Genomic DNA, 20,888 nt, shown 5'->3' with positions numbered 1-20,888 from the left:
CGCTGCAGCGCATACGTAGCCGGCCAGGCACGTTTTTGGGCAGCGTCAAGATTACCGCTTGGATTTTAAAACATTCATAATTTTTGAACTATTAATCCAATTAATCTAAAACTTCCCAGAAAACTTCTTTGAACCTTAATGAACAACTTTCTCACTGAAAGCTTTCCATAGCTTAAAATTCGTTCGCTAAACGAGGCGCGTGAAGGTTAAAATTCATGATTTTTGCATTGCCTCAAAAAAAAAATTAATAACTTTTTTGTTTATTACAATATTGCTAAATTAGCGCGAGTTGAAGTGAAAAAAGATTGGAAAAAAAACTACAAAACCTATAAATTTTTGCAAAAGGAAAAAAAGTGCGCCTTGAAATTCTCTACAAGTATCAGTCTTTAAAATTGAAATTAGAAAGATTTTTTAAATTGACACTCAGGACAATACTTCTCAAGCTGAATCCGGCCGTGTCCCCTTTTGGTCGCCAGCGGTTCAATTCCATTAATAGGTTTTGGATCTGTCTTCGGCGATTTAGATAAAAAGCATTTGCTCAGAGTCTTCAGGGTGAGAAATAATAAACGATTGTTAATCTTTGATCAAAGTTGAGCTCGCGAAAATTGTAGGGGGTGGCTCGAGAATAAAAGCTCGATTGAGACCGAGAAACAAAAGCGAGGTCGTTGGGGGGAATTTCAGGGTAACCTATTTCCGTACACCACCACGAAAGCGTAGAAATAGAAGCGCGCACGCGCGACACACTTTCGTTCGACTTTCAAAGGCGAGTATCCGACGAAACGGCGAGACGCGACATTGCGCGACACACGACGTAAACAACACATAAGGCTCTCGGAAAAAATGAGTCTCTATTCTATGACTGTCTATGACAAAAGGGCATCCTGCACCATTGCACGTTGACCTCTTTCCGCTTCCGAGTTCTCCAAGAGAACGCACATCAAATAACAATCCTTGTTCGTGTCAAGGTCACCCCTTGAACTCTCAATAGAGTTCTAACAAGAGAATATTCTCTCGCGAAGGGACATTTTGGTAATCGATCAAACCGTTGAGAATTTCAAGGTCTTTTTTTGTTGAAAATAATAGTTATTATAATACGTTCTGAGAAACTATCCTTGAAGAATCAAACGAAATTCGATCTTTATTCAGACGAATTATGAGATGAATGCAATTAATTAGGTATGAACTTGAATTTAATTAAATTTTCTTGAGTTCTCCAAGAATTCTGCGAAATAAATTCACCAAGAATTAATTGACTAGAATTATCCTGGATTTACTTGGATTCTTTTAAATAAATTGGAATTCAGTCAAATTAATGAAGCAAAAATTTAATTGAATTAACTTTAAATAAATTTTCGTTAAATTAATTGATCGAGAATGAAGTTGAAATTCACGCGAACTTAATTGACTTGAATTGTTCTGAATTAAGTTGAATTAACTTTAGTTTGAATTCATTTCTCAAACTGACTTGAGTTTTCTTGAATAAAATTTAACTCAGTGAAATAAATTAATCGAGTTAAATTCAACAATTTAGTCAAATTAATTAATCAAGAATTCAGTTCAAATGCACGTGAAATGTACTTGAAATTCACATGAACTGACTCGGATGAAATGCAATTAATTAAGCGAAGTTCAGTTCAATTGCCTTTAATGCACATGGATTATCTTGACTTTATTTAAAATGGCTTGAGTTCACTTGAATTCAGTTCATTTCACTAGACTTCTCTTGAATTGACTTAAATTCACATTAAACTGTTGGATTTATTTGAATACACAATGATACTATAATTAAATAAGATTAGTGAATGAATACTCAAGAATTCAGTCGAATCAATTCGTCAAAAAGTAATTGGAATTCAGTTATTTTATGGTTGAGTTCGTTTAAAATAATTCCACCCTATCAATTAATCAAGAACTATTTAATATTTTTTGAATTTACTTGAATTCACTTAAATTAACTTGAATTTTCTGAAATTTACTTTTGGATTTATTTCAATGCAATTGAATGAATTTTAATTCAGTCAAATCAATTCGCCAAGAACTAATTTAAAATGCAGTTCAATTCAATTGAATGCAATCAAAATAATGAAGAATACAATTAATTTAACTACTGGTTTATTTGAATTGAGTGCATCTCAATTTACTTTACCATTATTCAATTCACATTAGTGGTTTCAATTCACCAAGAATTAAGCTCGGAATTAAGAGGAATTTACTCAAATTGACTAGAATTCACTTAACCATTCGACTACATAATTCTCTAAAGTTTCATGCACTACACACTGAGTAAAATTGGCCCCTTCGTTTTTTGAAATGACTGCTATTTTAAATCTATCAAATTGATTTCAACAACCAACAATTTAAATTCAAATACATATTTCAAGTTCCTTGGTTACATGAAATTTGGCCAATTAGATTCGTGTTGTATATTTATTGTGAATCATCGACTAAATAATTTTATACATATATAATACTTTCCGATCCTAAATTCTTGAAAATTTTAAAACTTTAACTCTCACAGCCTTGATTGAAATCCTCAAGTCCGAAATAGGCAGAAAATCAAAGTGCCAAGGATAATACAAAAATAATCCTTGAAAATGCAAGCAAATTGCATTGAGACGAGAAAAAGATACATGCAGATTGAAAATACGTACTAATGACCTTCATGCTTTAAATCTTATTATCGTGATAGTCGAAAAGAGCCTGAATAAGTAAAATATTGGCAACTTGATTACGAGGACTGTTTCAGAAATAAAAATCCGGAAGGATTCGCTAGTTCCGCTGTTGATAATTTCTTTTTAAATTAGCTTTGCTTCAGCGAGAATGTTGAGTTGACTATAATTTTGATGAAGGTATTAAATTCCAGTTGCTTTAAGTGAGTCATTATCAGAGCATGTAGGCTGCTTAAATTTTCCAACAGTTTCTTCAAGACTTAAGACAAAGAAAAGATCGTGAAGGGTAAAAATAGTTCTCAAAGTTAAAACAGCTTGAAAAATTAATGAAGGAATCTGAATTCAGAAGACCTCTGAGGAACAAATTTTTTTCTGTTCTAAATATAAACAAAATTCTAAAAATGACTCAAGAATAATAATAATAATCTTCAGACCGAATTATATGAAAATTTGTACTTAAACTTTGTGTCTTCTTTTTTAAATCTCGTATTTAGGTTATAAATGTTGGAAAACCCAAAAATATTTTACCATAATTTCAAGTCTATTTGCATCATTTACTTGGATTTTCGTTCAATTTCTATTAAAGAAAAAAACTGCATTATCAGATCCAGGAGGGCAATAAATGTCGAGAATATACATAACGGCGTTGAACTTGTGCCCCTAAAGCTGTCTAGCAAGACGAATGTCCAAAAAGCTTCCAAAAGAAAGCACCAAGGACAGTCGAAAATACATTGCAAGGGCAGCCAAGGAAATGCGACTTTTCAGAATTTTAACTGCAGTCGTGTTTCTGTTACAACTGCTCGCCGTTGAGGAATCTGAAATTTGCATTCAACGCTCGGCAAATTGATTTTCAGTATCGCGACTCGACACGGGTCGAAGGTTCTTCACTGTTCTCATTTCCGACTGTAGGATTAATCCCGGGAGAAGGGAACGAGCCACTTTTTACAGAATATGAAAAGACTGAAAAAGAACGTTTGCAGTTCATCAAAAGAATCTGGAAAAGCAGAGCCAACATTTTTATGAAATGAAGAATACTGGCAACAGATACAAGAAGTTTATCATGCTTTTATTCAAAAAGTCGTTACGTGACTTCTCCTATTCAAATTTTTATGACACATTTACAAGTGTTATTTACTTTATTTTAACATACAAGTAGTTAAGTTTCCCCATGGATAGTAAATTATTCTATGTAATTATAAAATTTTGAATGATTTAAAAATTACGAGCGATACATAACTTCGAGTTTCGCTGTACACTGGTTATGTAATTGCGTATGGTTGAAAATTCCACGTCAATTTAAATAGTTGTAAAAATTTCAGTTGCAACCAGTCTAACTTCGAAAACTTAGAAATATGACAAATAAATTCTGGTGTAAGTGTATATTCAAATTGCTTGAGATTGATTAATAAGTGAAAAATTTTAATTATGAAGCATTTAGGAATGAACGATATTACATTTATGTATGTCCAAAATTGAAAAATTTCGAATCTGGAAAAATTAAAAGGTTAAAAAATTCTAATTTGGAACATCTATTAATTTTTAGTGGTTTAAAAATAAAAACAAATTAAAATCGAAGCAATTTAGTAATTTTAGAATTACGATTTAAACTTTGAGAGTGAGAAAGTTATGTTGCCCTCGATAAAATATTTAAATACTATTGAGTCATAAGCTAGACTCAATTATATTGAATAAAGATCTTCGAATATTAAATTTTTAAGTAGAGATGAGGATATTTTTCAAGATTTATTTCAAATAATAATTTTCCAAACCTGGGAATAATTTTATTTTCTTTTTTGATGTGAGTAGCACAAATGAAATGAAACAGGATTTAAAAAAAGAAAACCTGTAAACGGAATCTAAATACAGCACTATTCTCAATATCAATGATTTTAAAGAATAAAAGTAATTAAATTACACATAAAGTTTAGCGGAATTTCAAACATTAATTTAAGATTTTATTGATGAACTTTTCAAATTCAATACTAAACTGTTCAAATTGAATAAGAATAATATTGCTGTCATTCAATAGTCAATAAAACAGACGATAATTATTACCAGGTCCGATGTTTATATATAATATAATTTTTCTATTGAAAGTTTAATAAAATTAGGGAACATGCAGTAAACTCCAATCAAAATTGTGGTAAATTACACTTAGATTTGAAAATATCATTGTTTTCTTCTTCACAGCTCGTCTTGCCATTTTTCAACGTGATAAGCAGAATAATATACCATGATTCTAATCGTAATTTGCTGCATTTTTCTCAAAATATTAAAAGAAAATTGGTCGACAATAATAAAAAACATTGCAACTAATAATATATTGACATTATTAACCTTTTTATTGATTTTAAATAATTTATTATTTAATTTTATAATTTCATCAATAAAATTGTAAATTCAAGTTTTTAATATTGATCAGTTTTACCTGAAAAATAATGTCATAAAATTATATAGACAGAATTGTTTTGAATTCTTTTGTCAATTTTTTTTAGTCATAAAATATATCATTTATAATTTAAAACAATTTTTCGTGAATATTGTGATGTTTTTAGATTTGCTCTAATTACTTTTTATTGCATATTGAACATAAAAATCGTCATTTTTCAAAAAGGGCCCGATGGATTTTTTTTAGTCTGAAAATGTCCGTATAATTATAGACTACCATAATCAGTTGGGAAATCCTATATGCGAGGACATTGAACTTAAAATTGTTTCACCTCCACCGTGGCCAATATTCATAGAACTACTTCCTAATAATTAAAATGTTATTCGAACCCTAAGAAAAAATCACGAGTCGCGTCTGTTCGAGCCTGCTGGAATGGCACGAGCCTTTCTTTGTTTAACATCACCAGCGGCGAGCGAGTTAGTGAATTAGCAAAGAGTGTGTAAAATGTAAATGTAAAGAACCAGGCGTGAGTAAAGTCTGAAAGTAGGAGTGAAGTGCGAGAAGAGTGCTTATAGTGAATCCGTGTGAACTGAGAGTGAATGAGTTGTCTGCTTACTACCTCTGAAATGTTCCTTTGAATGACGAGTCGTAGCTTGAAACAACTTTCGTTAGTGAGAAAAAGCAAAAAAATCGGGACAAACCATAAGAAAAAGTTGGGAGAGAAGGAGGCGAGCGTCTCGCAAAAGACGACGCGGGAGCGGATAGTAAAAGGCAGAAAAAAAGAGTAAATAAACGAAAAGGCGTAGAGTAACTGTCAAATAAAAAAGGAGAAAAAACTCAAAATTACCTTCGACGCAGAGTATAATAGTGGTGGTGATGGTGGTTGTGGTTGTAGTGGTGGGGTGTTTTGCAGGGTTTAGTGCTCACCTCTGGGGCTGGTCGACCTCGCACCGCCCCTGTCGTCCCAATCGTCAGGTCGAGGTCTAGGTGAGAGTCTTCCACTTCCTATAACTTCCTGGCCACTCTGCACATAGTGTACAATGGCCGATGTCACTTCCTTTATCGAGTTCCTCACCTCCATCTGCTGATTCGTTGTCTGTTGCTGCTGCTGATGGCGGTAACAGGATTTTCATTAGTCATGTGTTCTACTCTAATAACTCTTCGAGAAAATCTTATTACTGTCATTAGGTACTACAATAACTCCCAGTTTAAAGCTTTCTTCTTTTTAATTTAGTCCTTAATGGATTACTTACAATAGAAGACTAACTTCTGGAGAATCAAATCGACTGGTCTAAATGACAAGGTTCTATCTCAAAAGTTTCATACTATAATGTTCTATCTCGCAATATACATGTGGAAGAATTTTGAAGCCCTCTAAGCGTATCACCCAAGATAGGATCTTTAAATATGCATTTTGTGAAATAGAACCTTTTCATACACATCTTCTGAGATAGAACTTTTTCATTTTGACAGAAATGCATACTTGAACTGCGAGTTAAAATAAAAAATATGTGAGACACTTATAAGCGGCAATAAATCCTAATTATTTCCAGGTTGCCAAATATTTGACAAAAGTTTTAAATTTGAAAACTGAAATACTCGTAAGTTGGTGAAACAATTTTTCGAAGGCGATGATTTATCTTATTTCCTATTAAAAGAAGACATATTTTATCGATGAAATAGTCTTCTTCTTGAAAGCACACAACAAAAAGATTTTAATTTGGAAGTTGGATACTGGAATGTTCTATATCGGAATATATATCTCATAAGATTTTAAAGTTTCCTAAGCATACCACCCAAGAAATGATCTTTCAATATGCATTTTGTTAAATAGAACATTTTCACATGCATCTTCTGAGATATAACTTTGCCATGTGGACAGAAAGAAATGTATAAGTACTTGAAATGCGAGATTAAAGCAAAAAAATTGTATTATACTTACAAGCGGAAATAAATCTCAATTATCTCAATTTTTAACAAAAATTGTCGAATATTTAATTGCTTTTATCTTCGAAACATGAAATACTCGTAAGTTGGTAAAACAATTTTTTTAAAACGATGATTTATCTTATTTCCCGTAAAAAGGAGATATCGACACCCCCATTCAGTATGAGTCCATGTGCTAACAGCGCCCTCTATTCTTTATGCTTATACAGAGCGTATAATCTCATACACGACACTGTCAGCACATAGATTCAGATTGAATGAAGGCGTCGAAATATTTTAGCATGACCTAGTCTTCTTCTTGAAAGAATTTTTTACATTAATAAGACTACACTTAGAAAAATCGTTGATAGAATTATGTATACCTCGACGATTTAAAGTGCAAAATTTAAATTCTTAATATGATGCCTAGTTCTCCCGTCAACAACCAAAGCAGAGCCACTAGGATTGACAACCATATTTATAGTAAATTTAAAACTGGAATAATTTTGTATTTAAAAAGAACCATCAGTAATTAAATTATGTGCATGATGTTCCTTTTATTTTCTAATGAACCAAATAAGCCACTGCAGAGAATGAAAGAAATAAATAAGAAAAGAGATCCCAAATTGAAATTCTTTACCAACATAACTTTCTCGAATTTGCTTTGCTACACTAGGTTCGGCGTTACTTTCACGTAGAAGGAACGCGAAAGGCTTGCATTCCTGCGTCGTAAAGCAGTTTTGAGCGGTTTGTCAGTTGCGAAGAACGCATGAGGGAAACTTAAAGTCGGGGCTTCGAAGCCTCTTGCCAGCTTGTGATGAACTAATTATAGCAACGATCGCACACGAGCGACTGTGTCTGCGAAAATCAAAAATAAATTCGACAAAGACTGCGATGAGGAACACGTGGGCGGTCACAGAGGGTTACACTCGGTCACGCGTTTACTTCCCCCAACGTCTGGGCCAGCCTAGAAATTAATTTTCAATTTCGTGGCATTTAAATTGGCCTGCATAGCTGATAATTTCCAATCAAAGAGTTTAATCACAAAATAAAAAACATCTGCATTTAGAATCCATCTGGCACGTACACAAATTGGACTTAAACAAATTCACCAATTTTTCAATAATCTGACAGAAAGACCGTTTCTTTATCGCTAAAAATGCTTAATTTTGAAACCAAAGTAAAGTTAACCTCGATTGTAAGTCTGTAATGCTGAAGAGTTGAAATTGAAGTGCAGATGAAGGCTGGAACATGGTTATGGGCTGACGTCATTCTAGGCGAATGTTCGACAAGAAATCTGATTATTTGGCTTTGAAAAATAGTGGATAGTGCGAACCTTGTTTGCGGACTGCAGCTGAGGAAGGATGCCTTGAGCAAGGCGTTCGGCAGGCGTCCGAGGATTCGCTAGACGTTCTTGTGAACGCCAGCCGAGGTAAGGCTGTCGATGATTGAAAGATGACCTAGTCGAACTTGCAGGCGAACTTCCGGCACTGTTTAGCAGACTTGTACTCCATCTCGAAAACACAGGCGGCGTTGGACTTGGACTTAAGAGGACACCTGCAAATTTCAAAAATAATCATTAGAAAATTTTTAAATTGTAAACATTTCTCAATTTTATATATCTGCACGAAGAAAAATGGATGGTTAAAGACTAACATCTTTGTGAATACTCAAATGTAACGGGGGACAGAGATTCAATTCTGCACCAATCATAAAGTCTTTGTTATACGTAAACGCAGGTGTGGATGATGCTGAATAAATTCCATAGGTTCCGGATAAACTGTCCACATTAATTGCAAAATTCTCTTACTGTAAAAATTGTTTACAATTTTCAAGTTAAAAAATTCATCATTCAATTTTATAACAATGAATTTTAGATGAGATTTATAAATATTTAAAATAAAAGCATAATAAAAGCAAAGCTGACAGAGTTCCATTTTTTTTGCTATGAAGTTTTATTAGTTTTTTTTAAAGGTGAAAAACAATATGCAGCATTGTCCCAAATGATGAGAGAATAGAACTAGTTGATAAGCAACTTTTTTTTGATAGCCTATTCACTAGTGACGGAAAGGTAGGTGGGGATTTAAATAGGCGTATAAACGAGGGTAAGAAGGTCATCGGTAGAGCAAGGCCCATCATCAGAAGTAAAAATATATCAAATAAAGCTAGAAGGGCGTTACATAATTCTATATTTATATCGATTGTACTGTTCGAAAGCGAGATGTCAGTATGCCCAGAGGCAGACCGCGGGAACAATGGTTAGAATGTGTAAATGACACCCTAACTCGAAGAGACAGAAGAAGCCATACAAACACGAGAGCTTGCATGAGAAAATGCATGGACGTGAAGGAAGCTAGAGTGACATGCCCGAGGAGAGAAAAGTGTGGCTAAAAATAGTTTATAAAAAGAGTGGCAGTGGAGCGAATGAGGCCTGAAACAAAAGACCTTGGATACAAATGGGCCCGAGTGAGGAGCCTCACATAATAACTTTGTAAGGCTTTGAGAGAGATTGATCAGCAACCTGGGTCGGAGCAGTCTTGTGGGACGAACGTGTTATTTAAGTAAATAACACGAGAATTCTAGATTAATCTAAAAATTCTATAATCCCTTCCTCACATTACTCCCTTTCCCACAGAGTGACTCACGCCTACCCCGAAAGATAAATGGCTTAATGGTACAATAATTTAAAACTGATTGTTTTTAAACATCTAAAAATTTTTTATAGAGAGCATAAAAAATCATCATTAAAAAAAATGCATTCTTACATTTAACTATTCCGAACCTCTATCAATAATTATATAATTTTTTAATGTTTTAATTTGAAATTATATAATTTTGCATATTGAATTTTGGATACATAATATGAAAATACTATAAAATATTAAATTTCGCATATATAATTTTTAATCAATCAAAGAGAAGAATCAAATTTAAAAATTTCTTAACTATTAACCTTTCAATTTAAAATAGTGTAAGTTGGATAAATAAAATTTAAATTGTCAAATTTTGAAATTGAGGAGGTGAAATGCGAAAGCGCACAAGTAACATTATGGAGAATATTGAGTTAGGATTATTCAGGATTTTAGTTTTCAAAATAAGAAATTTGACAGTTAGAAATGCTTCATTATGAAATTATTTTATTTTAACGTATTTCAAATTAAAATTCTACAATACGGAATATTTGAATGGGTTCATTTTTGTGGAGTTAAATTTGAAAACTCTTTTGAAACTATACCATTTTAAACGTTTCGCTTAAAAACTGTTCATTTGATAAACGTTTCAATTTTAAATTGATAATTTTTTAGGCTTTCTCAATTAAGAATCCCAATTTTTTTAAACTCCCATTTAAAATATTTAATTAAAAATGTTAAATTACTTGTCCTTGCTCTTGTCCTTGTAAGAAATATTTTAAAAACTAGGAAATTTGAAACTGCATCAAATTAATCATTTCAAACTTTCAGGCTTTAAAATGAAACAATTTAAGATGGGAAAAAGAAAATCATCTGCGATTCACAGTATGGGATTCCGTATCATATCTGATTTGGTTTCGTAGTCCCTAGTTGAAAATAAATTTTTAGCACTGAAAATGTAGATTGTAGATAAAATCATTCTTTAATTTGATTCATTTTAGGCTAAACGGTTAATTCTTTGTTGGGCTTGATGTCTCATTTTTAATTAACACCTTTTTAATTGTGGGAAAAATCATCCCGAATATGCCGAGATTGATTTAAAGCTTAAATTTAGCAGTAATTTTTTTTATAACTTCGTTACTTCCAGCCTAAAAAGATTCCAAAAACAGGAATTGTATTTTTGTATATAAACTAAATTAGTTAACTACAAATTAACACAGGTTTAATTTCGTTGCGAAAATATATCTGTGGGAATCAATATGAAATTTTCGAGGCATTTCATCCAATAAAGAAACTGGAAAATATCGCAAAAGGAGATAGTTTCCCGTCCTGACACTATAATAAAGTCTTCGTTTGAGACAAGAATGACCTGGAATGTAAGTTATAGCTGGAGTCAAGCATAAAATATCGTGGAACGTTTTAAACTAAAGGCACTAACTTCCAATTTTTATTAGAGAATAAAGGCTAGCTGGTCTAAGGGCAGCAGGGGCGAGTTAATTGAATTAACCTGGCCCGATAAGTTTATTAGTCGCTTCCTATAAGCCATTAGCTAACAGACGATAGGAAGGCGTACATAAACGAAATTAGCTCTAAGTAATCAGACTAATTTTCGACGCGACTTGTCGTGACGGTCGCAAATGTTAAGAATACTACTAAATTAGCATTTCAAACATTTCAAGCTTTACAAAGAAGTACAAACTTGACTCGTGATTTCAACACGTTTACTAAATTTCCAGTTGACAAGTTCCCATACAAACTATCAAAATAAAAATATTCATTTTAATTTTTACATCGAGGTTGAAATTGACTGATTTTCTTCTAATTTTTTCAGATAATCTTTGCCTCAAATGTACAGCCCTACGATTTTCATCTTTAATTTTTGAATTCCATAGTGTATACCCACATGTTCACTGCGTACAATTCACTTCAAAATTATAATATACTGATTGTTAATGTAATTAATTTTGTAAGAGATGCTGAAACTTGATTGAGAAAAAAGGTCGAATTAAAAATGGTTACTTATTTAGTTGTAAAGAATCTTTCGAAGAATACAATCAGCTATCGACCATAAGGGTTGAATAAGAATTGCAGTTTTCATATACAATAATTTGCAGCATAGAAAGTTGATCGGTGTGATGTCCGCTTTCTTATGAAAATGAGTTTTCTTTGAAAACCACGCTTCATCGTTTTTACACCTATTTCAGCGAAAAATTACGGGTTTGAAATTTTCTGTCCGAAAATTTAATATTCCAATGTATTCAAATATTAAAACATTTCAAAGAATTCAAACTAAATGAATGAACTATATAAAAATTAGTTTTTTTTACTAATACTACAAATGTTTCTTTTTCTGTCACATAGTGTTATTTTTGTGTGAAGTAAATAAAAATATGTATTTAAGATGAATTTCTGAACGATTGATATATCTTTATTCATATCATACCAGTCAAAGCCAAACACTGGCACATGGAGTGCCATCTATTTTGTCACACAACGGTTACTTAAGCGATCCATCCACCCATACAAAAAAAAAAATTATTCAATCGATTGTAAATTGTCTTCCTAGAAAGATATTTTCCTTCTGGAAAATTATTTTGATTGGACTTGTACCGCTAAGCTTTTCCCGCTTCAAATAAAGCTAAAGCACAAAAATCCATGTCACTTTTGTTAAATAAAAAATTTTAACCTAAACCATTTGTTTTCAAATTCGAAGCATTTAACAATGGGTATTGTTGTCCTTCATTTTATAAATAATTGCATTATAAAGTTAGAATGAATTTTGATATTTATGTACTGTATGGAGTAAATTTCTGACTGATGATATCCACCATGAATAGAAATAAATCTTTAAATAAAACAGACATAAAAATTGAAAACTAATTTTTATTATGGATGATATAAAATGTTTACCTGTGGTTGGCTGTCTATTTGTGGTTGAGGAGAGGGAGGAAAGGGAAGTCGTTTTTGAACCCAAAGCTCGCCAGCCACCATGCTGAGAAGCATCTGAATGCCTTTTGAGTCTGAAACCGTCTTTCGCGGCTGGTGAATTTTTGAACCAATCAGGAACATTCAATCTCTGAAGCGATCTCTGTACCCTCAGCTCGTGTTCACTAGGTGTTCTTTCTCCCACCTTCTGCAACTCATTTTCCGGAGGCTGAAAGAATAAAAATATGAATTATTACCAACTCAGAACTTTTTTTTAAAAGTCTTTATTTTGAAATCATACAAGTATTTGCTTAAAGAATTATGCATGTGATTAAATAATACTGAAACTTGTATCAATTTTGAACGTTTTGATTTGAAAATTTCCTCAATTTTAAGGATTCTTGTTTTAGAATAATTAAATTTTGAAAAAATATAAAGTTAAAATTCTATAATAATTTGTAAATTGTCATATTTAACCGTTTTCAATGGTATTCCTTTTTGATCCACCAGTGTTGGATGGTTATTATGGCGTCATTACGAAAATAAATAATAAAAAACATAATATTATTTCTTTCTATTTCGGCTGTGGATATTCGTACGACCAGTCGTACTCAGTCCTCCAAAATGATTGGAGGACCTGAAAAGAAGTTACAAAGTGCAGGTGGCCGAGAAAAATGTCACCAATCATGTACAATCGCGTACGAATGATGTACGAAATGAAGTGTCTACTTCATTTCATTTAAAACATGTAAAGACAACCATTCAAACGGGGCCAATCCGACCATTTCAAAGGGTTTAAAATTTAAATTATTTATACTTAATCGGATTCAAATTTAAATGATTCAATTTGAAAAGATATAACTCGTAGAATGTAATCGTAAACAATTTTATAATATTTCAGCTTAAAACTGTTAATTAAAGTCTTTACAGTTTAACTGAATTTTTCATTCTTCAAATTTTCTCTGTGAAATCATGAAGGCTTCATATAATTTTTGAACACTCGAAGGGTTGAAAAATGTACTTTTGAGTCAGATTTCAAGATTTCAAATATTTCGAAAAATTTAAAGAAATTTAATAAAAGTGCAATAGAATACATAATAATTGAAAGGATTATATGGCATTACAAATAAATTAAAGGTTTCAAAGGATATAAAGTGATTCTAAGGAATTGCACACATCTCAAGTGATTTCGAAAGAATGCAAAACAATTAGAAATATTAAAATTTATTTCACGGGATTTTAAAAGATTTCCAATTATTTCAAAATACTACAAAACAATTTAACAAATTACAATTACAATTATTGTGGGTAAAAATAAATACCAACCCAAAAAATGTATATTACTGATGATATTACAACTCCAATTGAAACCTTGGCACAGATTATATCTTTCATATAGAGCAGATTATCATCTAAAATATTAATGGAAAATTCTGATCAATGAAATGCAACTGTCATTAGGTGACAAACAGATTTAATATTTTAACATCTTGCTGAATTACACAAGAGCGTTAATGCGAAGATATAAAAGTGTCTCGAGTGGAGCGCTAGCAAGCTTCTTCAGATAATTGAGGGTGAAGCACGTTATGAAAATAGATGCTGATATCTCTTACTACACACATAAGAGATAAAGTACAAGATGAATCCGAAACATGTGTACGAAAAACTAAAGGAAATCTCCAAGGACTTAAAAATCCAATTAAAAATGTCTTTCCATTGTTATTTATAACGTCGTTTCTTCTTAACGAACATATCTTTAGAGGATTTAATTGAAAAAATGTGCTTTTATATGACAAATTATGAAAAAACTATTTTTCTCTGTGGGGAAGCCTTGAAATTATATTCTCCTTTTTGATTTAAATTGTCTTTTCGAGATTTTCCATCGAGACTTTCATTCTCTAATTTTATATTTTAGTGAGAAGTTATGCAGGCGAGTAGAGATTTAGAGACGCGAATGAAGCTGCGGATAAGAATGTTTCCGAGGTTTCTTTTTGATGTGAATATATTTGAGGCAGCTGAAAAAACAGAACTGACTTCCAAGCAGCTCACTCACATCTTATGGTTTCTCAGAAAGGCCAGAAATTCTAAAAACCATTTACGGAATGCTTTTTGAAATCGAAGGTGAAACCAGTCTCATGTTAAATAGTTACCGACTAAAAATTAATCGAATTCCAACTGATTAATTTGATTGAACATATTCTGTTGCACCAAGTAGACCACATTTTATGTATCTTTTGTTGTACATAATACTTATTATTATTTATCTTTAATTGTTTACAATTTTTTAACTATTTTTATTGTTCACTAGTTTTATTTTCTGTATTCTTAAAACAATTAAATCACCTTAATTCCATTTACTTCGAAACAATTTTCGATCTCGATCTCCAAGTAAATTTCTGGCATAGAGGCGGAGAGTTTCTTATTCTGAGCCTCCTCCATCATCTTTTTGGACAGTTCGGTCAACTTCCAACGCGTAACAATTTCCGGATTGTAACTTTGACAATGACTTTATCTTGCAAATGTGAATTTTAACAGTAAATTTGATTCCACTAAATTTAGTGAGGCAGGCGACATGCGGAAAAGAACCAAAAAGAAAGAAGACTAAACGCTTAATAATAAATTTATTGAGAATTTGCGCGACTCAAGAGTCGAGTCATCGGATCGTTACTATGGAAACAATCGTTTTAAGGTAACAGTAAAGTCATATAAAGATAATAATGCAGAAAAAATGACGATTAGCTTTTATCAGATCGGTTAACAATTTTCCTGGACAGATTTTCACATAATATTAAAAAATTTTATTTCTTTAGTACAGTGTTTTTAAAGGTTTATATGCGGGCAATTGTCCAAAACCGTACCTCTAAATTTTAATCAGTAAGAAATTGTACACATAATCAAATCAGACAGAATTTTCACTGATTTACAATACAATCTCACTGATTCAAATAGCTAGCAATAGATCACAGGTTGCAATCAGTAAGTATTTTCGATTATAATCAGTAAAATCTCACCAATTCGAATTTAGAGAGTACGATTTTCGTCAAAGAGATTTAGACACAATCATAAAATAACGACACCTATGACTTTTTATATGTTGCTTCATTGGATGACTGAAATTATATTCTTACTCTTGTACAACCGTTTACTTACTGCCACGGGCTATTAATTTGATTTAAAAAATGTGTAAATCTGAGGTTATTCATGTATTTTCAAAATAAGTAAACCTGTGGAAACCTGTTTATTTTTAGACAGCTCATAATAGATAATTTGCGAATAAAACCACCTCCTCATCCAATCATTCTCCTTTTTAATTCTTCTTAACAATTATTTCTTCATGTTTTGCACATCTCAACTTAAAAATTTCAAACAAATGTCTGAATGACAGGTTATAATTTCCAACAAACATCAAGCTTCACACATTTAAAGTACTGATTTCGTTACAACAGCGATAATTTTTTTTTAATTGATATAAATATTAAAGTATACGGAATTTTTTGGTCGACAATTATAAGTGCCATTATAAAATTGCAGATTAAATATCTATCATATATTTTTTAAATTTAAACTAATTTTATAGGATGCCTTGCCCGTTACACTAGCGACATTTTATTTGTGCAAACGAATTTTCTCATTTATATTTTGAAATTATTTTGCTTAGATTACAAATTAGAAAGGAAGCATTAAATTAGATTTTCCCTTAAAGCTTCTGTTTTAATTGCCTCTAAAAAATGTAATATAAACATTTTTGGCAGTGTAGAAGTAAAAAATGTTACCGTTACACCAAGCATACAGAAACTTTGGGACAAACTTTATGATGCAATCGGAAGTTGTTCTTGCCACAGGCGAACGAATCTAACAGTCAATCAATCTTAACCCTATCAGCAAACACCAATAAGCAATTATGACATCGAACCTAAAGGTTGACAATTATCTATATGGCTAACAATTTTTATCGCATTTAAAACTTTTTTGTTTAAAAATAAAAAATTTGGAGATTACAAGAGACTGAGCTCTAAACTCTAGAGTCTAGATACTCACGATTTTTGAATGGATAGAATTTTTATTTGAATTTTTCAATTTGAAACGTTTTAATTCAGGGTATGTGACAGCATATAATAAAAATTAGTTCTGATGTTCTTAAAAAATACTTTTAAATATTTCCACTTTTAACTTGCTGATTTTTTAAAAGGTTTTTCAATATAAAATACATAATTGTGTATTTTAAATGTTTCCTTTTGAAATATTTGATTTAAAATTTTTCCTTTTGTAATAATTTAGTTTAAAGAATATTTAAATCATGTGAATTAGCAATAATTTATATTCAAATTTTTGCAATCTAAAAAGATGAACTACAATTTTGCATGAAACTGCGTTATATTGTATGCAACCAAGTTCATGACAGACATGTATTCAATTTTTAAGACATTAAAAAAATAGAATACGCGAACATGCATTTGAAAAACTACTCAATTTTGCGATTTCCGGGATTGAACGCAATTCGATATGAGCAGGGAATTGACCCAAATTAAAGCTTCCGCACGATGCTCGAATGGATCTCATAAAGTAAATTGGCAAATTTGCACACGCCAATACGATCATGGGCATGCGAGAAAACTGATGATCCAAAAGTGACAGAAACGATGTATGAGAAAAGAAATTGGCAACATTAGCAAGCCACTTGAACATTTTTTTAATTAGTCACAATGGTGAGAAGAATTTAAAAGACAAATTGCAGGAACTTGTATTAAATTTTTAATTCATTTCAACACATATTTCGTACGTTGGTACAGAAAAAACGTATTCTACAACTGCAAAAAAACTAGAAAGAACTTGTCTATCCAAACAGTTGAATATGAACTTTTCTTTTATAATCACGTTTTGAAGAATATACGCATTTTTAAATAAGTCATTAATGTTTTTTCAGAGCGTGATAAAAAAGGTAATAAAGTGATAAAGTTTTAATACTTTGAAAGGAGACCTTGCGACCTCAAAGCTCGTGACAAGTGTCAAGGCTTAGGTTTAAGGTTAATGGTTAAAGCCTTTGAAAAGTATCGATGAATTCGATCGTTGAATCACTTACGACTGGTACATCTCAAGGAAGAAAGACGAGTGCTCGACGTGTCATAAAAACTGGATTATTATATAGGTAACTTTCTGCAAGCGATCAAAAAAGGGCACAAAGACCCCTAGTATTATTCTCCACCGCCTGTTCTTAAATAATGAACATAATGATTTATCCATTCAGTCAGAAGTGTGCTTTATTTAAATTGTTTATATAGCTCCTGGAATCAGAGGGGTACAAAATCTGACGTATGTCTTGTCATCGCTGCTAACGAATTTGACGACAACAAAAATAAATTCTGTAGCATTTTGGGAGTTAAAATTATGTCAATAATAATGTGTACTAAAATTAGTGACTAATCCCATTTTTAAATTCAATCTTGAACTTTTCGATTTAAAATGATTTCATTATTCAGGCTTTCAATTGGAACTTTCGCGTTTATTTTTATCTGAAGTTGCTTAAGTGTTATAGGTTCCAATTCGAAATAATATTGTAAAATTTGTGAGGCCATTTCAATTGTGAACGTCTAATTTCAAATTGGCCAATTTATAAAAAAACCAATATCAAATTATTCAATTTTTATCTCCACAAAAATCATGTTAGTTTTGATGTTTTTTTAAGAATTTAAGATATGAGTTTGTAATTTTAGAAGGTTGATATTTGCAATTGCAAGAAGTGTAGAAAAGCACATTATTTCATGGTGTGAAATTGCATTTGAAGCAATTGAATAGGGTTTTCTAATACAACTGAAAATAACCAAAATCATAAAATTTCCTAGTTTCATGGTAGTGGCCATCCTGAATTGAAGCTAAAATAATTTTTCTTGAAAAGCATTACAAATTCGAAGCGCTAAAGTTTATGGAACTATTTTAATTGTCAAATTTTTCACTTCGCAAACCTTCAAGCTCGCTTTCAAGTTGCATTCTGTCAAAGTGGAAAAGTTGAAATAGGAAATTTTTCAACTTGAGAACGTATAACTTTGGATTCAAACTCCGAATATATTCTAGCGCGTCAGTTGTATCTCCCGCTTCGCGTTCGATACTGTATTTACCTCGTGCTAGGTCTTTGTGCTTCCTTCAAATTTATGCACAGACTATTTTAAATTAAAGGAGAAACGATAGACGATCACGTGTTGTGCGTTTCAATCTCGATTAATATATCCCAGAAGCACAAAATATTCTATATTATTTTAAACTCTTTTATATATTAAATTCATTTTATGCACCAAATTCTGGCTTTCAGTCTGCCGTTTTTAGACTTTCTATAACTGCTGGCTATCAGAGTTTCTCAGGGGAGCAGGGCGAGAGCGGTTGCGACAGTCGTTTCTGAAGGGCCGCATTGCGCGCGTACTCAGACAAGTATATTGCGTTATAGCATGCATTAGAATTGGAAGAAGTTCAGGCGGTTCTGACAGTTTACGTTTCGATCCCCCCGAATTCAGTCCAAAGCTATTTGAAGACAACCCCCGGCACTGGACTAAAAGCCTTCATAATTATTTTATTACTTATTTTCCAAGAATCTTAACTAGCAGTAATTGATGGCTAATACTATAAATATTAGTAGCAGATGCCTGGCTAACAAACTTTACCTGTATTTTTAAACCACAAAAGAGTGTACAAAAGGAACGTCTAATCAGGAAATTTCCTTAAACTTTGTTGTTGAATCCTTCAGCGTATTTTGCGTTATTTAGCTATAAATTCCAACTTCCGATTTTCTTATGGTAAAAATAATAATTTTACTACGGTATTAATAATAATTTTGTTCCTCGACTATTTATTGTATCTGGTGCAATTTCTTGTGGTTAAAAAATGCCTTTGAAAGACATCGTGCCGTCAGACAATAGAAACACCGACATCTCGGTTTTTACTAACATGTCTGCAGACGTGCTAACAGGCAAAAAGCAATTTTAAGGACTTTATAAGGATTTCCTACAAAACCGTAAAGAAGAAACTAAAATAAAAAAATCTTTCTTGTTCCATAAAATTTAAGATAAACGTAGAAAAATATTGCAGATGCGATAACCACTTATATTATTTTCCATGTGACATCCATCCATGAGAACAGAGTTTTTATAGCTGAATATCACCGTTACTAGTCTAAAAACAAAAGAGACGGTTGCTAACCATTCGCAAATGCATGTCTGGCATACACATTACATTTGCCATGTTAGCATTGCACGAACACTTGGCGTTTTCTGCCAAGCCCAGTACTGTAGATAATCAAAAAGAGTTATGGGGAAAATATGATTGCGTATCAAGGAAAGTGGAGCATTCTATTCAATCAAATTTTTTCACTCCAGCGTTAACTCTATTCATGTCTTCGATTAAAAAATCTTTTTTTTTACAGAATAAAATAAATCACGTGCTTATTATTATAATGAAAATCAAATCTCATTTTGGTATCGATAGCATCGATTTTGGGGCTGACTGTGGGTGGGAACTAACTCATTATAACCCGCTCCACGCTTGTTTGCTCACGCCTGAGTGCTCGCCTGAGTGACAACCGCAAACCCCGTGAGCCCCGCGCAGTTCCCGTTACACCTACCTGCAGTGCCTCGTCGATTCTCGGAAGGGCTACAGAAGGGAGGGCTATTGAAGGGCTTCAATGTCATTTTAAAGGGTGTCAAGTAATTTCAAACAATTTCAAAAGATTTCAATGAATATCAAAGGAGTTCAAAGAATTTCAGAAGACATTATAACATTTAATTTAAAAAATGTAAGGCTTTGTGTTTTTTTTTTACAAAAAATCAATCCGAAGAAATGAACAAATTATGAAGAAGCAATTATAACTTGACATCTGCATTGGCTTTGCAACGTTGAAATCACTTTTTTTATTTAAAAAATATTGAAATTAACCATTTTGATTTATTTTAAAAATGCAATATGCTAATGCATAAAAATCAATATTGAATGAATACCAAAATCTATAAGAAAATATTCTGCTGCTTTTGTTTCAGTATTTTCTTTTTCGGTATTTCTTTCTGAATAATTATGAAAATGATATTGTTTCCTTATCGCTTGTACCAATAAGTATCAAAAGTGAGTGCGAAAGGCACAAAACACTTTAAAACACACAAAAACCAAAACAACTGACCTGAGATGTTCCAAATGGACCACGCGAACGGGACGGCTACGCTGCAACCCGACGCACAATGTTGCACGTCGGTTGCCGCACACAGAATTGAGTATTATTATTATTATTATTATTATTATTATACCATTAAGCCATTTCCCTTTCGGGGTAGGCGTGACTCACTCGGCAGGGGAAAGGAGTAGTGTGTGGATGGG

The 20,888-nt window shown here is 32.1% G+C and overlaps 1 protein-coding gene across 3 annotated transcripts in view; it reads right to left on the bottom strand.

Annotated features, from left to right (window-relative positions):
* Positions 1 to 20,888, bottom strand: part of LOC117180887 — a 266,828-nt gene that overhangs the window by 20,010 nt on the left and 225,930 nt on the right. For 2 of the 3 annotated variants that reach the window (XM_033373466.1, XM_033373465.1), the window contains exons 7-9: positions 12,525 to 12,768; positions 8,321 to 8,541; positions 5,986 to 6,163 (exon numbers count right to left, since the gene is read on the bottom strand). In XM_033373466.1, coding sequence (XP_033229357.1) covers positions 5,986 to 6,163; positions 8,321 to 8,541; positions 12,525 to 12,768 — 643 coding nt within the window. Of the gene's footprint in view, positions 1 to 5,985; positions 6,167 to 8,320; positions 8,542 to 12,524; positions 12,769 to 20,888 lie in introns of all 3 variants that reach the window. The other variant, XM_033373464.1, reaches the window with a different exon arrangement.

This window comes from Belonocnema kinseyi, chromosome 9 (genome assembly GCF_010883055.1).
Source record: "Belonocnema kinseyi isolate 2016_QV_RU_SX_M_011 chromosome 9, B_treatae_v1, whole genome shotgun sequence".
Lineage (NCBI taxonomy): Eukaryota > Metazoa > Arthropoda > Insecta > Hymenoptera > Cynipidae > Belonocnema > Belonocnema kinseyi.
The sequence above is the reverse complement of the archived record's forward strand: the minus strand, read 5'-3'. Positions and strand labels throughout refer to the sequence as shown.